Source organism: Alligator mississippiensis, chromosome 9 (genome assembly GCF_030867095.1).
Source record: "Alligator mississippiensis isolate rAllMis1 chromosome 9, rAllMis1, whole genome shotgun sequence".
NCBI lineage: Eukaryota > Metazoa > Chordata > Crocodylia > Alligatoridae > Alligator > Alligator mississippiensis.
In genome coordinates this window covers 43,671,779-43,691,874 of record NC_081832.1, presented here as the reverse complement: position 1 = coordinate 43,691,874, position 20,096 = coordinate 43,671,779, and the positions used below count along the sequence as shown (strand labels likewise).

General features: G+C 41.7%; 1 protein-coding gene across 1 annotated transcript in view; it reads right to left on the bottom strand.

Moving 5' to 3' along the window:
* Positions 1–20,096, bottom strand: part of NRG2 (neuregulin 2) — a 371,803-nt gene that overhangs the window by 80,709 nt on the left and 270,998 nt on the right. The window contains 2 exon segments of the mRNA XM_059733428.1: positions 12,932–12,997; positions 18,699–18,817. Coding sequence (XP_059589411.1) covers positions 12,932–12,997; positions 18,699–18,817 — 185 coding nt within the window.

The window sequence follows — 20,096 nt, the reverse complement described above, 5'->3', positions numbered from 1 at the left end:
GATGACTGCACATGAGGTGGCAGGAAGGTTCATTTTAAATGGGGGATAGAATGAGAGGGTTTGTACAGCAGGGTGATTCACATAGAAATTGAACCCCCAAATGCTTAATTGAGTTAAAAGTACAAGACAGAGGATAGCCCATGGTATAAATCACAGAAAAAGGTGGCAAAATGAAAGTCCCACAAATAAATATAAACGTCTTCATTGGCTGAGACAGGTGAGAACGGCAAGTGTCCAAGCAAAACAGCAACAAAGCAGCACGCGGCACTGACACAGATTTGCTTAGTTCATAACAAAGTTTCTAGTGCCCACCATCTACCAGGAGAAATTACCAGTCACCATCAGTCACAAAACCAGCTATAGAGAAGAGGAAAGGGAGGAAGATGTATTGAGGAATGAGCAGAGGCCAGTTTCCATCAGTGTGTTATTCACACTGCCAGTAAGTTCACCAAATGCATGCATTCAGGATTTTTTTATTGTACAAAGTAAGCGTGCTGTGGTTGCTTAGACACCCATTTATAGAATTGTTTACAAATGTTGTAATTATCCAACTACATTTTAATAAGTGTAACAGAAGAACCAAATCAAAATTGCCTTCCATAATCTCTCTGGTTGGAAATGTAATTAACAATTTTGCACAAAAATGTTACGATTGATATAGCAGGTGTGATTTAACCGTTTTGCCACTGACCTTTGTGGAATTCCCACAAAATTAATTCTTTGCAGATACAAGTATTCTGTCTGAAATCCCCAAGGGGTTAATTAGTACAGATTGGACCATAAATTTCACTTTTTTTCTGAACTATAGCTACTGTCTACCAGAGAAGGAGATCCATGACAGTTTAGCCTGCTTTTCACCACATTTTTTAATGTAAGGTTGAATGCCAGGCTCATAAAGTACAGACACTTTACTCTCTCAATATTTAGACGTTTAGTTAGATAGATTGATTAAGCTGGTTTGAGTGTGTATACAAATTGCTCGCTGTGTATATGCCTAATGTACTTTCTGATAAAACCCAGAATCGCTGAGGTTCCCCTCAACTTAGTTCATTCAGCCTTCCATGAGAAGACTATGTACAGTAAGGGCCAAACTATCCTTTTAGCTACACTAGTGTAATTCTGAATTAATCCACTGATATTCATAAATCAACTACGCAAATTAATAGTGTCACTCCTGTATTAATGCTTACTATCCTCTAAGCCTAAGGCTTTCTTATTCCCTGTGTACCAATATTTTCATAAGTACAATCACTTTAATAAAGCTGAACTGAACCTCAACATTGGTGTTTTGCTATTGAGAGATTATGCATCTGAGTTAATTAAAACTGTAAAAGTTGGAGCAGAAATGCATTGGGCAAGCAGCTGAAGGGAGATTTATAGAGTTTGGAAGAATTCTGCCCCTGCATTTTATTTATTTTATTAAAATGTTATTCACAGGAATCACTTCATCTCATTTGTGAGAGGGTCTACAGCAGGGGTCAGCAACCCCTGGCACGTGTACCGAGCATGGCACACAAGGCCATTTTGCTCGGCACACCACTCCGCCAGCCTGGGCTTTAAGCAGCTGCTGCTAGCCACAGAGCCTAGGCTGCTCCCAGCAGGCAGCTGGGAGGCTGCAAGCCCTGATGCAAGCAGACCAGGCTCCGTGGGGCATCTTCCAAGGTAGACATTGTAGTTTTTTTGGCACTTCAGCCAAAAAAAAACATTGCCTACCCCTGGTTTAGAGGGTGCAGTAGGTAGACAGTATGAATGTACCTAAATATACTTATGTGCAATACAAATAACAGCAGGACATGCCGCTGAAAACACAACACTGAACAGTTGATTCTTTTTTACACTGTTAAAACTTCTTATTAAAAGGAGGGATCTTAAAAGTTTCTTAACCTACATAACAGAGGTGTCTGTTTCAGTGGAATAGGAGGTTTATTTCGGCTGCTTGAAGCTACAATAATTTGTATTACTGTAAAGCTTCAGGTTAAATTTGAGTGAGCCCTTGAAACTCACAGGGGCACCATGTTTATTTTCGCCTCTACCATTAGACCCTCCAGACTTACCTGCCAGTGTCAGAATATCTATCTCCTCTAACCCCTGTAATAAACATCAACAACTTTGCCCTTGTATAGATACTTTCATTCAGTGTTCTTAAAAAAACTTTGCAAGGGTCGATACGATCACACATTTTACAGATGGAGAAACAGAAGCCCAGAGAGAAAACTTGTCACACATCAATGAAGTGGCAGAAATCAAAACACAACCCAGATCTCCTGACAGCCAGCCCCCTCCTCTAAGTAGTAGGCACTCTGCCTCATAAACCTCAAGAATTACTTTTATTCCCTATCATACACATCTTTCCAGGTGTTATACCTTCCAGTCATTCATGTTTAATATTTCTGTAGTGGTCTGTTGTTAGATCTCATTTAGAACAGTTACAAAACATCCTGCTCATTGGGTCCATAGGCCTAACTGGAGCATGAATTAATACAACAACTAATCAGTGCATATACAGATCAGACAACAGGCCCTGCTACCAGCATAAACTGAAGTAGGCCTTGCTGGAACAAAACTAGGCATACCACATATGGCATTCACCAAAATGCTGATAAAGTAGCTCATTAGTTTTAGAGGAGCCTTCAAGGCCAACAGCAAGAGAATGAATTGATGAGACCAATAGAGAACAACAAAACAAAGATCAAAGTGACTTGGCCACAGGTATCCATATGTGGCGGGAAGGTTGCACTGATTGGTGAGAAGTAGGATGTGGACAATGTCACCTAAAGCTGCTTTAGTAATTGGTGAGAACTAGGATGTTTATGTTGTAAACATGTTGTTGTTTTGATTAGTAAATAAAAGGAGACCTGGGAACCCTGAACGTTTTGTATTCCGATTAAGGTTTATGCTCATGCCTGTACCATTCCCTCAAATAACCCAAGTAGCATAACGTACCAGTTGGCTATAGATGCTAGTGTCTAAGCTTGCTTGCGGACAATAAACCTGGATGAGCTTCTGCTACTAAGAACTGAAGCCTATGTTCTCTTTCTTGAAATAACTAGCTTCTTAGGGGTATAGCATTGCAGATAGTATCCTGACAAGGTGCACACAGACCATCCAAACTGAGAGACTCTAACATGACCAGTAATACCTAGCCCCTGAACAATAATAACAGAATTGGAAAACAACACTAATGATAACCTTTCGGGTCCTCTGTTGTGCATGAAGGGAACAACCTTAAAAATAGACATGTCTGAAATAAACTACACAGAGGAAAATATATAAAGAAGCTCAGATACTAAACATGGTCACCAGGTAAATACCTCCACAGACCTTTAGTTACACTTGGAAAATGAATGGAAGTCTATAATATGTTCCAACCACTCCTCAACCTATATGTTGATAGGAAAGGTACAAAAAGGAGAGACAGACAGACAGACAGACAGACAGACAGACAGACAGACAGACAGAGAGAATTAGCCTAAACAAAAAGGCCTACTTATATAATCCAAGGATTACATTGAGATCGTGCCTGCTAAACAAGAGAAGTGTGTGATTAGAGATCATTGGACCAAAATTGATATATTGAATATTAAGCCTAATTAGTGAATGAAGAAAAATGGTTTGTTCCACACCGTGTGTGTTTCGGCAGGTCTTTGAAGGAAACTTTGGGGATGGAGGAACAAATGGCTGAAAGGTTTCTAAAGGAGATGGACAGTCTTTTGGGCCTCCCTTTCTCTCTAGAGACCCTGCATGTCCTCTGGGGCACCTTAAGGCTCACCACATTATTGTGACAGCAAGAAATTACTGCACCAGGGGGATGCCCCACTATCACAGCTGCACACCTGAGAACCCCAGCATGAGACAAGCCTGACCCTGTTCTGTCTTCTCTTCCTTAGTGCATTCCTTTCCATTTCCCACTGTCTATCTCCCACTGTCTTCCTTCTCTCCTCTCTCTTTCCCAGTTTTTCACCTCATCCAGTTGCATTGCCTGGTACCAAAGGAAAGAGATTAAGTAGCCCAGCCAGCTCTGCTCAATCTCAGACAGACCTACAAAGGTGAAGGACCTGACCTGACCAGACCAGCTACATGACACCCCAGATTGCAGAAGTGAACTAGAGACCAGGGTGACAATTGTCAAGGTCAGCCTGCTAACCCAGATCATCCATCCATGACTGACCAACCACTTTGGATCCTGAGAACATCCCAAGGACGTATTTTTGCCATCTTTATTATTTTATGTCATTTTCGCCTTTGTGTCTGCCTGTGCTTCTCTTGTCAGAGAAAGCCACTATTATTCACAACCCAGAATTGAATAGAAATGCTTCCTCCCTGATAAAATGGAATGCTTGACAGAAACTGTAATGTTAATTGATTATCTTCTCTCTAAAAAGAGACTTTGATTATGTTCATTCTGCCTAACAACTCAATTTTGGTTTCAAAAGAGGCTTTGGTTTTGGTTTGCTTCTTTTCTTTTTGTGTATGTTAGTCAACTCATTTCCAAACTATAGTGGAAATGTCCTACAGTGTTTGCCATGATAACCAAGCAGGCTAAGGTCCTTGTATATGAAAACCCAACTCTTGTTTAACTGATAATGTTGTATAGAGAAAGGGCCATGTTAACACCTTTGACTTCCTGGCCCACTTATTCCACTAAAATTAACACAATAGACTCTCCTCCATCAGGTTTTCTAGGAACAGAAGAACTGTCCAAGAGAACAATGGACCATTTAGTTTCAGCACTATAGTACTCTAACATTGGCCAGAATTATCAACTTTGAGGGAATTAAAAGTAATTTTAACTTGCCAAATTGTGTAATATTAAGGGAGGGAATTTCATTTTATTTACAGATTTGGTTGATTTCATTGTGCTTGGAGGTGTGTATGTTACAAAGTTTGGATCCAGAATTATATCTTTACTGAAAAAGACCTTGGCTGAAGTCTAGGAAAGTCTGGATACATTATAGTTTCATAGTAGCTAGGGTCAGGAGGGACCTGAACAGATCATCTAGCCTGACCCCCTGCCACAGGCAGGAATGAATGCTGGTTCACAAGACCCCAGACAGGTGATCATCCAACCTCCTCTTGAATTTGCCCAAGGTAGGGGCGAGGACCACTTCCCTGGGAAGTTGGTTCCAGATTTTGGCCACCTTAACTGTAAAATATTGCCTTCTGATCTCCAACCTAAACCTATTCTCCATCAGCTTATTACCATTGTTCTTCGCCACCCCAGGTGGTGCTGGGGAGAAAAGAGCTCTACCTGTTTGCTGTTGATCCCCCTTGATGAGCTTGTAGGCAGCCACCAGGTCCCCCCTCAGCCTCCTCTTGCTGAGGCTGATTCATTCCTCTTGCACTGATTCATATCATAATAAAGAAACATCTGCCACAAGATCATTGTTTGCATCCAGATCTGTGTTACTATAATGCGTTGCATTTACTCATTTACCGCATGCACCCTTTCCCCAAAAATCAGCCCCCCAAAACTGCAGTGTGTATCTTAAGTAGGGAAGCTGATTTTCTGCCTAGAACAGAAGTATCACATTGATTCCTGCTCCACAGTGTAGTGACAGTGGCATTATTCAGGTAGCTGAGGGAGTCAAATAATCTAATGGCTTGTTGTTCTTCAGCTCATTTATATTAACGATCAACTCTCCTTTTTAATAGTCTTGATGTTCCAGTAAGCAAGCTAAGCTTTCTTAGGGCTATTTTGTTGTCTGCTAGCTGCTCCTGATCTCTCTTTTCCTGTCTCAGGGTTCTGGAGGCTCTTTGTCTCTTTTCAAAATCATAGATCCTTCCATGGAGACCAGTCTTCAGCAGTAGCTAAGGAAGATAAGTCCACTAAAGATTAGCCTCCCTACATGCTCTATGCAGGCATAATTCTGGAAAAACAATCTTTTTTTTCCATTATGATTTTCCAAAAACAAGGCACATGTATTATTCAACGGTGTGTTGTATGTGAGAAAATACTATATATGGTAGAATGGTATATTGTGTCTGCTTGGGTTTATCTTTAACTATGCTATTATTTCACCATTTTTGCTTTGCAGCCCCTGCTCCTGTCCCTCCCTGTGCATTTTTTCCTGTGGTTCTGTGTTCAAGACTCTCAAACAACTCTGCAGGTTGCAGAGGGGTAATTGGAATTTACTTGGACACAATCATCAGGCAGGAGAAGGGGAGCAATGAACGGAGTTGCCTAGGGAAATCTGGGCAGTTGAGTGCATAATGGGGTAAGCACATGATTAGGCAACTGTCTGTAGGGGCTGGAGTAGATAGACTGAATGGGTGTTGTGATGAGTGAAAGCTAGGTTAGAAGGATGGGTTTTTGAAGGGATAGTTAGGGGGGGTGAGATGCCTAAAAGAACCTAAGGTGTGCCAGGGGTGGGTGCTTGGAGAACATCTGGATGATTGCAGAGTCCTTAAAGTGAAAGATAACATGAGTAGGGAATGTGACAGAATGCCATCTCAGTCTCTCCCCAAACTCTGTTATCAGGCTTATTACCTATCTAAAAATTTGGTTACCATGGTCACTGCAGATGGCGGGGACCCCTGCCCCCATCTGCTTCAGGTAACCCTGAGTTGTAACCTGAGCTGGATACATTCCTGAGGGAGGGGGGAACCTGCTCCCTTTGCCTACATGACTGGCCTCACACACCTGGATGGTGGAGCTTAAACTCCCAAGTTTTCTAAGCAGTCACATCATGACTGGGAGGGGGCTAGAGACCCTGCCAGTGTACCCGGAAATCAGTGATGCATTTCAAATTGGTTGCCTGGCAGCCAACAACTTCTGGCCTTCACTGGATCAGGTGAATGAGGTCATAGGGTCTATATAGGTTAAAGATTGCCCAGGAGGAGGGGCAGCAGCCATGATGAAGACTCTGAGAATAGCTGAACCTCACCAGCTCGCTCTCTCTCTCTTGAAACACATGGACACCCTATGAACTGCCTGCCTCCAGAGGAAAGCTCTATCAGCCTCTGGATACTTGTGAGTAAGCTACTTGACATCTAACTAGATATATAGCTTCAGATGCATGATCAAGAGCTATCATACCACTGTTTGATCTAAGAGTTATTCTTTGCTATTGCTCTGCCCTGTACCCTATTCCAAACCTACTCCTTGTAATCAATAAAGTTCTCCTCTGTACCTAGCATGGGAGATTTATTGGGAGAGGGTCTAGATTATGCCTCAGGATCTCCTTAGTTCAGCTGACTAAGGGAGACTACTATTTTTGCTTCAGACTTAGGGAAGCACCCCACATTCTTGCAGTGGGTCGAGTACCCTTCAGGTCTATAAAGCCCCTGTGCCTCATGAGACACAGAGCCACTAACAGACCAAGACTCATGAGTGGTGGCAGCGTTACCATCAGGCTTGCAGGTGTGTTCCAGGAAGGGAGTTGGCCAGACGTGAGGCGCCCCCAGGGAGGCACTTGGAGCTTGGTAGGTGGTCAGGCGCAATGAGGTGGGAGGCTCAGCACAGGAGCACCTCTTACTGGCCCACCATACAGAATACCTTGGAAGTGGTGTGCAGGGTGAAAAAGCTCCATGTTTAAACCTTGAGGAATTTCAGATCTACTACGCTGCTACTTGTCCACTGGGGAATACCTGTGCCATGCACACTCTGGTGTGCAGGAATTTACCCCAGGTGGGGTAGGGGGGGCTGGGACCAGCAACTGTACTGGCTCCAGTAGCCTTACCTGGAGTCCTAGGGACCTTGAGGAGCTCCAGCCACAGCACTCCTGCAGCTGGAGCCTGGCCCACCGCCAGAGCATAGCTCCAGCTGGCCATGCTCTGGTTTGGGGCAGTGTGCTCCACCCTGCTTTTTTTTTGTGTGAGTTTTTCTGACCCTGGGTTCTTGCAGAGTCAAACCCCTTCCCCAGCGCTGCAAGGTAGCAGCACAGGACATATCTACTTATATGGTATGCCAGCACTTGTCTGGATGTGGCCCTAGTGTCTAAGCCATAATGTAAAAGCTCTTATTGCATCAGAGATGGTTGGATATGGTTTTTTTTAACTGAAAACGCACAATAGTCCTGCAGACTTTGCTTGCTTTAGCTTAGGTGCTCAAGAGAGAAGAAAGGCTGCAGGGAACCTACTCTTTGCTTGCAGCTGTACACAGATACCAGAACAGGTCAGTGCCTCCACTGGAGTGAGTGCCAGGCCTGGTCAGTGCTACCACTGCTGCTAGTGGTAGGGTACCCAGAGAGTGTGTGAAAGAAACAGCTAGAGTCCAGGGCTGTGGAAGTCTCACCCCCTTATCCCACAGTGGAGCTGGCCCCATATAGCAGATAGAGCAGACTTTCAGCCAATGGCTAAGTACTCTCTCTCTGTTTTATAAGGTTTTGGGCCTAATTCCCCCACCAAATCAGAACAGCAGTATGCCTACTTTGTACACTTCTAACTACTGAAGGCAATACAAAGCAATGGAGAATCAAGCTCAGTACCCAAGATAAAGCACTTCCAGGCTGCCTTCCTGCTGGAGAGTAGTGGTTTTATAGCTACAAGCAAGCACAAGTCTTCTTGCAATGCTCATGGAGCTCCAATAGATTTAATAAAGCTAAAGACTAACTCTGCCCAAAACAGTTAAAGGCCTGCAGTTTTGGGGCTACGATTTCTGAAACATATTGCTAAAAATAAATAAAATAAACATATCAGAATGTTACAAGACAAGTCTCATTTTCCAAAGACATTTCACAACTACTTTAGGATCATGGGGAAGTAAGGCTGGAAGAGATTTCACAAAGTCATCTAGTCCAGCCCCCTGATCAAGGCAGGATCATCCCTGACTAGACAATCTGAGCCAAGTATCTGTCCATCCTGCTCTTGAAAATTCCCAGAGAGAGATATTCTACAATTTCTCTAGGTAACCTGTTCCTGTTCTCTAGGTAACCCCCTCATAGTCAAGAAGTTCTTCCTAATCTCCAACCTAAGTTTCTTCTGCTGCAGCTTGATGCCATTGCTCTTAATTCTGTCTCCTGTGGCCATGGAGAAAAGCCCAGCTCCAATATTTGAAGACTACAATCAAATCTCCCCTCAGTCTTGTCTTCTTCAAACTATATAACCCTAGTTCTTTCAGACTTTCCTAATAAGCCTTCCTTCCCAGGCCCCTAATCACTTTGGTTGCTCTGTGCTGAACTCCTTCCAATCTGTCTACAGGGGCTAAAACTAGATGCAGTACCCCAGGTGAGGTTTTGCTAGTGCTGAACAGAGCAGAAGAATCTATTCCTTTGATTTGCAAGTGACATGCCTGTTAATACAACCCAGCATGGTGCTGGCTTTTTTGCAATCAAGAGCACACTATTGACTCATATTCAGTTTAGGGTCTATTGTAACCCCCAGGTCCTTCTCTGAAGTACCGCACCCGAGCCAGTCATTCCACACCTTCTTCCCTTACACCACATTTTATGCATGCATTTTTGCCACTGGGCCTCAGTAACCACAAAAAGAAATTCAGGTGTGTCAGTTTCATGTTGAAGTTCAACAGAAGTCCCAAGAGGCTTGTTATGGGAACGGCAGATAATAACATAAAAAGTAAAGAACAAGGCACAACTCCAGAATGACCATCTTCCATCATTTTCAAAGCAGGATGAAAATTACTGGAAAGGGGAGGCTTGCAGTTGCAAGTTTGGGGGGGAAGAACCCAGACAAAGTACAATTAAAATGACCTGTATAACGTTTTTCTTTTTGCTGTGGAAATATACCATGTAAACCCATTCTCCCTATCACTTACTGAGGGAAAAAAACCTTTAGAGACTGCAGGGAAGTCAGAAAATTATTATTTCAGTTAAACCAGTAAACCCAGAATGACTCTGCTGAAGTGAGCAGTTGCTCTGAACAAAAACTGGTACAAATGAGAAAACAAAAGTGGTGTGGCTGGGATGGTAAAACAAGCTTATAGTCACTGATCACTAGTATAAGCACTGAATTAAATTAAGAGAGGATGGGCTCTGAGGACTTTTTAATCCCAAACAACTTTTCTAATCAGCAAAGGTTAGCACCTTTATACCTTGACATTATAGGTCAGACCTATTCTGCTTATTAAGTGTCTCAGTGGACTTGGGTGCCTTAGTGCCAGCCTATTCCACCCTGAAATACAGTTCAGGTGGCATTCTATTCTTCTCTGAACTGCCGGGCATCCGGATTTAGTCAGCTATATGGCATTTTTTGGATGTGTAAATCCACCAAAAACCCACTTATGCATAGGTTAGCACTGTATTGTGCATATATAGCCATATAAACCTGAATGGCTACATACATGCCTAGACTGGTCACACACACTGACAACAGTGATAGAGACCTCCCACGTAGCTGGGTGGCTATAGCACTCCCATGGAAAATGGAGGTCCTGATGTCTAGGCCTCCTTCACCCAGAGAGCTATTAAACCAGATTTTTCTCATTTATCAGCAGAGCCCTCTAACCACCACATCACAAGTCAGCCATTAAACAGGATTTCCTCTGGTGCTCTTTTTGAAGCTGGCCCACCAGAAAGCCACAAGAGGAAAGTCTATGGGAAATATGTGGGACCAGGAGGAAGGGAGCAAGCTAAAGAGTGTGTGGCTAAGTGGAGTGGCTGCTGATCTGGAAGGAAAGGGATCCTGGGCTCTGACTGAGATTCTTGCTCCTAACCACCATTCTTTGTTTCCAATGACTATGTTAGTGACTCTGCTTCAAAATAAGCTTTGGAAGAGGTAGTGTGCAACAGCTGATCTGTGGTGTGGCAGCTAGGATGCTGTGTTAGGAAGTGAAAGAGGGCCCTAGCTCAAACCCACTCTGTGAGAGTGGGCCCATAACCAAGGTCCTCCAACATCTCAGGTGAATTTACTACCTCTGAGCTCTGGAGAAAAAAAGAGGGATGCATGCAATACACACAGCTTTTTCTATCCTGAATCTAAATCCAAGCCTGATACACATGTTTTGGAGAACTCTGTTTCTGGGCATCTCTGTGTCCACAAGGGGCAGGCACATAAGCCCTGGACACTACTTTGCATCCTCAATCAGTGTCACACTTACCTGTCTAGGTGCATAAGAGCTGTGCATACAGCAGAATGCCAGCTGGGCATAAGTAAGTTTTTTGGGACTTATATGTCCAAAACATACCATGTAGGCATCCAGATTAGAATAGAATGCCACCTTTAATACAAAAGGTGAGTGGGTTCTTTTCTTCCTCCTTGCTTTTCTGTGACTCAATCTTAAGGGTAAGGTGGTGGAGTGTTACAACAGTAGATGAATTAATGGAATTTCAGGGACTTGAACAGTCTAGAATATACCTGCACTTCGTTGCTGAGGTCCACAGGTCCACTTATGCCCCTAACAGGTGGGAATAGAACCTGTCCTGTATTAATGTGGTTGGTATCTAATGTACCTTAGAGTTTCATCCACTTTGAAAATGTATGGACATAACTTTTAATTAGATAGATAGATAGATAGATAGATAGATAGATAGATAGATAGATAGATAGATAGATAGATAGATAGATAGATAGATAGATAGATAGATAGATAGACTTCTGTTTTTCATAAGGTATTAAAGGAAAAATTCCCTTGGCATTTTCTACTATGGAACCTTGATACATATAATTTACTTGTAAATAAAATGTGGTTATGCCCAGGAATTAAAACAGTGACAAAACAAATTTAAAAGATTAATGGAAGATATTTTAAGGGCAAAATTTGGGCCTGATCCTGCAAACATATGTATGAATGGCTTTCCTTGCAGCAGCAAACTCAATGAGTTAAACATTTTTAAACACATGAGCACAGCATTCCACATTATATTTTGCCACAAGCACCTTCTAAAATAAAAGTGCAAATGTACTATTGAGCTTAAAAACATTGTTTGGTCTACAGATGTCAGTGCCTGAGTTGGTTTAGGAGAGATCATTATGGGACGTTCAGTGTGCTGTTTGTCTTTGGCCAGTCAAGTGTCAGCGTAAGGGGAGAGAGACTCAAATATAGATAAAGAATTCTACCTCTGAATGAACTAATGGAATAATAAATATATGTCATACAGCTGACTTTTATATTTACATCTGTGTATATCTGAGCAGTATCTAGATTTTTTGTTTATACTTTTAATATTCAATAGGACTTTCATTTAAAAAGCCCTGATAAAAATGCATGATAAAAACATTTTGACCAAATAAAATACAATATTTTAATATGTAAGTCACATCCAGCTTTCTGGAAACTTAGGCTAAAAACATGATCATGAAATGCAAATACATTTTCCTGCTATTATTCTTATTATGCATTTTTATATTGCCTTAGTACTTCTCCCCTGGCCTTCCTATATCCTCTGCTTCTATTTTTCTTCCTAAAAAAACAAACAATTGAAACTGAAAATATATACTGTAAATATCTCTCTACAAATAAGATCTATTCATTGAAAGAGCCCACAGACTGCTTTTCCAGTTATTATTCAACATTTTTAATAGCTACTTTCTCTCTAAGCTTGGGTGTCAGAAACATCGGGCTCTGGCACACATTATATTTGAGGTGCTTTATTCACTGTTTCAGCCTAACAAAAACCCTGCGGCCCCATGTTCAGGCCTTTTGCTGTGATAAAAAAAATGGCTGATGAAGTCCCAAAATGGCTAACCCACAACAAAAAAGTAGCTGTTGAAAACAGCTGACAAGGGAGAGGCTCCCTATTGCTCCCTGGCTGGAGAGCTTTTCCAGGGGGTTGTGCACACATGCACACTCTGGATTGATCTATTTTTTGTAGTGCTACAAACTTTTTATGACTATAAAATAGCGTGCGTCAGCAGCCATAAATCTTATTTCTTCAGAATTTAGATAATCCATTATTTATAAAATAATCAGTAATAATCTTGGAAATTAAAGAGAAGCAGAGTTTAAGACTATTCCAGGATGTAATAAAATGTTAAGATGAAGTGTGTTGGAAAAATACAATTAAATAGAAAGAATCTTGGGGAAAATGGTACTTACACTCTTCGTCCATAACAACTAATTTAGTTTCTGAAGCTGGTAAGAGTTGTGGCACATTCGTTGTTCCTGGGGAAATTAAGGTAAGAAAGTAGTGAACAAACCATCCATTGCCAGCTGAAGAGAACAGTGGATTTAGCTATTTGAGGGACAAGGGTTCAAACAAATGTCAAGGTGCTTGCTGGATGCCAAAAAGCAAACGAAGCTTTTAAATGTGTGTGTAATGGTTGACCTATTTATACTTCTCTTAATTGAATACTGGGGTAAAAGAGTAACATTAAGGTGTGCCTTAGCAATGGATGATAAAATGCATTTTTTCATCCAATATCTATGTAGAGCTTCATTCTGTTATATTCCTTCTGATACAAGCATAGGAATTGGATATGCAATCTGAAAGTCAACATGTTGAGAAGACAATGGAATAGTGGAACTTTTTCTTGACCTGATAATGACAAGTACTGTAACTTGAGAGCACAGGCCATTGTCAGGGTTGTCAGTAGTTTCACAAATAATTAGATTATGGATTTATAGACTGGTTTGGATAGAGATGATCCTGGACTAAATGATCTCTGGAGGTCCCTTCCAGACCTACTTCTCTATGATTCTCTATGATTTTAAGACTATATTTAAGAAAAGGTGGAGTGATTTTGACTGCAAGCAATATCTGGAGCTATGCAAACTAGCAATGCTTTAAATAATAAAAAAGGTATGCTTAAGGACTATGACTCTATGACTTAAACAGAACAACTTGCAGGAAGGAGGAAATAATTTCTCAAGTTCATTATGATGTTTGGGTCCCCTTCCCCACCCCCACCCCTCTTTCTCTGTTCAATAGATACTGGCCTTTGCCTATACTAGACTGGTTACTGGTTTGCTCTAGAATGGAAATTCTTATAGGTAAGGGATACTAGAATATTCCATCCAGGCATTCCTCTTATTTATTATCTTTAGGATGCTGGTAGCAATCATCAGCTGACATCACCTTCCAGTCCACAGCCTCTAATCTTCCTCAAATTTTTTAACAAAAAATGATATGCCATTAGATTGAAGTGCATAGGAGAGAATATGGGGAAATCATCTTGGAAAGGCAGCACAAAATGCTCACCACTTGCTCCACTGAAAACAGAACAGAGAGAACAGCAGGAAAGGTAAATTAAAGAAAAACACAAAGAGAAAGAAAAAAAATTTGAAACTGGGGCCTAGTAAGAGGGTTACTCTTTAATGTGGCTTTTTCATACATAATTCAGACCATTTTCAAAAGTAGACTGTTCACTGGAGGCTACTGGAGAATATTTTCTTCCCCATACCCCTCAGAAATTTGTATTTTTTCTTTAAAAAATAAACTAAAAATGGTGACAGAAAATGGAAAGATTTGGACTGAAACCTGAAAATTTCCACCTGAAAACCTCCAAAAACCCAAAGAAAAAAGTCCGCAACTCATTTTTTTTATTTCCAGCTATACATTTTCTGATACAAACCTGCAAATTTGACAGTAAATAATACAATTTCCACATACATTTTTGTTTATTTGAAAATCCAAATTTGTGTTGAAAATAGAGTTTTGATGGAAAATGTCTAACCAGCTTTCCTGTGGAAAGACACTCTATATGGATCTGCACCTTACACCCTTTAGAATCTGAAGCTTGTGCAGAGCACTCAAGCTTACTCAGTAAGTGAAGGGTTTCTGCTGGCAGGTTACACTATTACTCTGTGATCTGTGCTGGATGCCTGTATGTTGTTCTTAGTCAGTAAATAACTGGCAGCCAGCCTGATTGTAAAGTACCCTGCTCCCTGAACTACTCTGTTGGGGTATTCAGGAAAAGTATCTGAGCAGGAGGCCTTTGGGCTCAGAACAGACAGTCAAAAAGACCAAGGCTAAATCAATTAATTCTTCTAAGCTGCATAGATTGAACCGATAAGCAAGTGAACAGACATTCACTTTTCATGCCACAAATGCAGCCACATGCCTGCAGTTGCCCAAGCCAGAAGGCAGGGGACACCAGAGCATGCCTCCCTGCTTGGCTGGAGCAGACAGCTTGGATCAAGGCTAGCCCACCCACCTTGCAAGGCGGGGTTTGCTGGGGAGGTACAAAGCATCCTGGGATGCTGGGGAGTGCAAGTTAGCTTGAATCTGGAGGAGATATGCAACAGAAGTTCAATAAACCAATTTAACCTAAATCAGTTAAGTCTGATACTATAACCATCCAGGTTAAACTGGTTTCAGCCATTTTGAAAGCAGCTTATGTGCACAGAACTTCTGTTGTGTTACAGATCTGAGCTAGTTTTCAATCACTTATGCCGGTTTATGTGTAACTTCTGTCTCTAGCCTGGGTTATAAAAAAGGCTGCCAAACAAAAATGTGCTACATGAGAGCCTTTGGAATTCACTGTTTCTAGATCTGAAATAGCATGTCATAAACCCCTCTTCACTGTCAACAACAGCTGACGTGTGCAGGGTGGAGTTAGGGAAAATAAATTTTTGGTTCTGTGAAGGTCTAGGGGGTATTTAAATCTGCCAAATTATATTTTTTGTGTTACATGTGGCCACCACTTAGTTACTTTTTTTGCCTATTGTGGGTTTATTTTTTCAATAACTTGAAAACAACCCTCAAGCATGGAATAGGCATCTTTTTTAAATTAAATAAAACTCAAAAGACAAACTAAGGAAGGGTCAAAACTGCTTTGCAAAAGCTGTGGTTCCTAGGAATTATTGGCAGGAATGTCTGGAGCCTGGGTCTTTGGCATCTATAAATGCAGGGGTTTCTGCTCCTTAAGCCCCCCTTCTTTAGAAGCCAAGACTAGGGACTGGACTTGATTGCCCCTTCCATCTCTATGTTCCTAAAACAGTGGAGGTCTCAGCAATCTTCACTTGTGGCCCATGCCCCACTCAACAGGGACAAATCATTGCACTGAGCTGCCTGCATAACTGTCCCATATACAGGAATCTCATCCCATGCTTCAGAAGCTCATCCAGCTCAATCCCCCAAATACCCTTCATAATAACCTCTGAATAGGTCACCAACAGCAGGGACTGAACTGCAGATCAAAATGCACTGAGCTAATCCAATTCTTTTCCCTGATCCTAAATTCCCGCTTTGTCATGGCAGCATAAATCATGGCATTTTGACTTGTACAATGGTGCTGCCAAATGAAAGGGTCAGGAAGTCCATTTAAATCACATATCCGCTTGGCATCAGTCCTACCATCTAATCTAGACTGCTATGACTTCTTCTTTTCAGTGTAAAAGATGAGTATTTTTAACAATTACTTTCACAAACTTAGGCTTTGTTCTTTTTTGTTGTTCTTCTTCTTCTTTGCCTTACTGGGCAAAATCTATTGTTCAAAGGACTGCAATTAATGCCAAGACCTAGCATTATCCTGTGCCTGCATTTCTCCAACTGTCTACACAGTACAATCAAGGTGCTGGGCAGTACAATCATCTCATTTATATGTGATATTTCTTGTTTTGCTATTTCTGCGTCCCATCATTTTATCATTATTTGTTTTTTATCCATGGGGTATGTAGAATGTTTTATAGAGATAAACAGTTTAATTCAGATATAGACAACAGTATTCACAAGAACCTAGCACAGAGTTAAAGACGAGCAGATGCCATGGAAAACTTATTAATGAAAGAAGTCAAATAAGTAATGGGCCTTAAAGAAGGATCTATAGAAAGAAGGGGCAGGGAGTTTCAGCTGTAGAGACAGCATGGAAGAAGAGAGCAGTCTGCAATGAACAGGAGAGGCCCACAGGACAGGTGATCAGAAGGAAGGCTCCCAGGGAAAAGGAAGAGATTAGGGCACAGATGAAGGCAATGTATGAGAACAAGAAGCTTCAGGTTGGTGCAGAAGCTTAGGGAGCCAATGAAAGTATTTAAGAGGGAAGCAGAATTGTCAGAGGACAGACAGCGTACCCACTGTATATACAGTAGCCATCACTATCACCTAAAGTTTACCCAGCTCTACTCCCTGTACCAAGTACCACTATTCTGCACTGGGGCTGATGACCTGCATATAGCAACTGCAAAGACATCAGAGCAGCTGAATGTTACAACCCTTAGGGGTGCTTGTAAGGCAACTTTTGTAATGAATTCAAAACCCCTGCATACATATGGCTGCAACCAAGTGCACCATCCAGTCTTTCTGTGTTCCCAGTGTTCACATCACTATGGAATCTATAACTACCAGTAAGGGATGCAGCTCTAAGAATTAGGCTGAGAAACCAGAAATCTGCATTTGTTCTTTCTAGTTTTCAGCAGCTGTTTTGGCCCTTGCAAATTTCTTCTGTGATTGTGGACATTTAATATGTAACCTTCAAACTGGGCAAGACATGAAATATAAACCTTTGCATGAGGACACAACCCTCACATTACAGCATACCCTTCATTTGATGAAAAAATATAAATACACCCTACCTAAGACAGGTACTCTTTGGCTTTGTGGGGAACAACAACATTACATAGCTACACTTATGATTTATGCCACTGGAACTTCCAAGCTCTAGTTAAGATCAAGGCCCTAATGTGCCAGGTTCTGTATAGTCCTACAGACAGGTTCCCTCCCTGTCCTGAGGGGTCTACTGTCACTGACTGGTAGATAACAAATGTCTACAGTATGAAGAGCTGCCTTCTCAAACAGAGCTGCCTCAGTGGAGTCCATAAGTGTCATGACTGTTTCGCTATATATCCCTATTGGCACATGCAAATTTTTCTGTTATAAGCAACAGCTTGCATTTGAGGCAGGAGTTCAAGTAGCTTTCCCCTAGTTAATGAACTCTGGATGTTTTCCTAAAATAACTAGGGAAAAAAATCAGCAGAGCCACTGAATTCTCTTCCTAGATAGACTCCTTGATGCATGGATAGCAGCAGGCATCTGGGGAATCTTCACAGATATGGGCAAACACCATTGTTGGGGGTTATGGAGATACACAGAGTCATTAAGGGCAGAGTTCTATTTCATTTCATGGGTATCCTGCTTTGCAGTGCCTCAGCTCCTCAGCTACTAGGCTAAAGTAACAGAGAACCCTCCTGCAACAGTGATGGACTTTTATCTGGCTACAATATTGGGACTTGCACTTACCCAGGTACCTGTTTGCGGAGTCATATAGCCTGCCCTCTGGCCAGGCAGCTACAATGCCTGCTTAGCTACACATAGATACTTTTATGTCCACATAGCACATGGAATAGGATCACTAACTGGATAAATGACACTTGGGCGCATAAAGTAAAATAGGCTGCACCCTAAGTGACCTACCCCAGGTTACAAAGCAAAGATCTGACTCTGCAAACATTATAAAGTTTGTGCTTAATATTGGAGGTAGTACTTGAAACAAAGAGGGTAAAACAACTTCAACACATTTTACTTTCAAAGTGCTAGAGCATGTCATAGAATGAAAGTTGACTGGAACTTCACTCCTAGCAGCTATGGTTCCACTATTCATCTTCTTTTTCTGGTGAGTTTTACGTCTCAGAAATTGTTGTCCAAAATATAAAGTTTGTCCTCTCCAGTTCCACCACCACTTCTTTCTATTTTTTTCTAGTTTATTTAGAATGTAAATCAACCACTTTGCCAGTGGCAGATAATAAAGATAAACATTTATGCTAAGCTGCATTTTTGTTTATCTCCCAAGATTGTTTTACTTGATATCCTGAAAGCATTAAACAATATACAAGACAGATCATATACAAGACAGTTCATGTGCAAAACATGCTGCTTGAGTGTAGGAAAGGTTGAAGCTGCCTCAAGACAGTCTCTGGTTTCTCAACTTACCACTTCTCACATTAAGGCTGCCTTTTGCTGTGTCTTTCCCTAGCACATTCTCCGCTTCACAGCTATATTCTCCAGCATCTTCCAGTTTCACCTTATTGAACTGCAGTCTGGAAATTTTTCTGTTGAAAAATATAGTAGAAAATTTTACTTGACCATGACCTACATTTGTGAAATGATAAACATTCCCATCCCTCCTTCCTGCCATCTTGAGCAGTGGTTTTGTCTGAGCTCATAAGCTAAAAAGGTTTGGGCGTGGTTGGTATTTAGATGTGATATTTCCAAGAAAAATACAAGTGCTACCACAAGTACTTCTGGTGTGATTTAATACGCAGTTCTCTTTCCTTCAACGCAGTACCTAATTAATGCTACTGAGTGAAGCCAAGTGATGCTAACATGCTGTCTCTCAGATTAGAAATCCAAATCAAACTGTTAATGTAGTGTTACACTTTAATCCAGTAACTAGCAATCTAATTATCTCACATGGTATATGCAACACACAATGCTGAATACATATAAACCAGGGTGCTCAACCTCTGGCCCACCGGCCAGATCTGACCCGTGGGGCAACCTAATCCAGCCCACGGGTCTCCCCTCAGTTCCAGAAATTGGGCGATGAGGAAATGGTAGCAATTAACACTGCCAGTCCTATCCTGACACCAAAATTCGAAGCCCTATATAGCCAGATCAGCCCTGGCCAGGCTGGCCTCAACCAAAGGGATCAAGCCTTGTTCTGCTACCCAGCTGAGCTGTTCCCACATGGCAACATTGGACTTTGGACCCACCTGGGCCATTTCCATATGGCTGGATCAGCCCCTGGCTGAGCCAGCACCACACACTAGATTGGGCCCACAGACTGGAGCTGGCCCACAGACAGACCTGGCACTGCTCATCTGGCCCACAGGCCAAAAAGATCAAGCATCACTGACAGACAATCAGGAGCTGTCAGAATGGGATTAAGCCCAAAACTGGTGGCATCAAAAACCAAAAGCCTCCTTTATTTTTAAGTACCATTTTCCTTCAAATAGGAAACAGACTTTTAAAAATACTTGTAAAAATGTCTTGCATTTTAAATTCATATAAAAGGAAAAAGCAAGACGCTCCTATGTGCATCATAAACAGTCTGCATTCTTCAAAATTTTTTTTTGCTGTTTTATTATTGTCTTATATGAATTTATACAACAGGGGTATGTCCGGAATATAGGTAAAACCAAGGGCCTTGTTATACATTACTCTGTGAGCTGCTCACATGTTTATCAGTGTCAGTGCTAGCTCGAGTTTGGAGCAGTCACACTGCAGGGGCCTGGAGGATTGAATGGTACAACTTACCACCCCACACACACTCCCAGCTCCCCCCTACCACTTGGGGTCCCCTCCTTTACTTGTGACTACCTGTCCTGG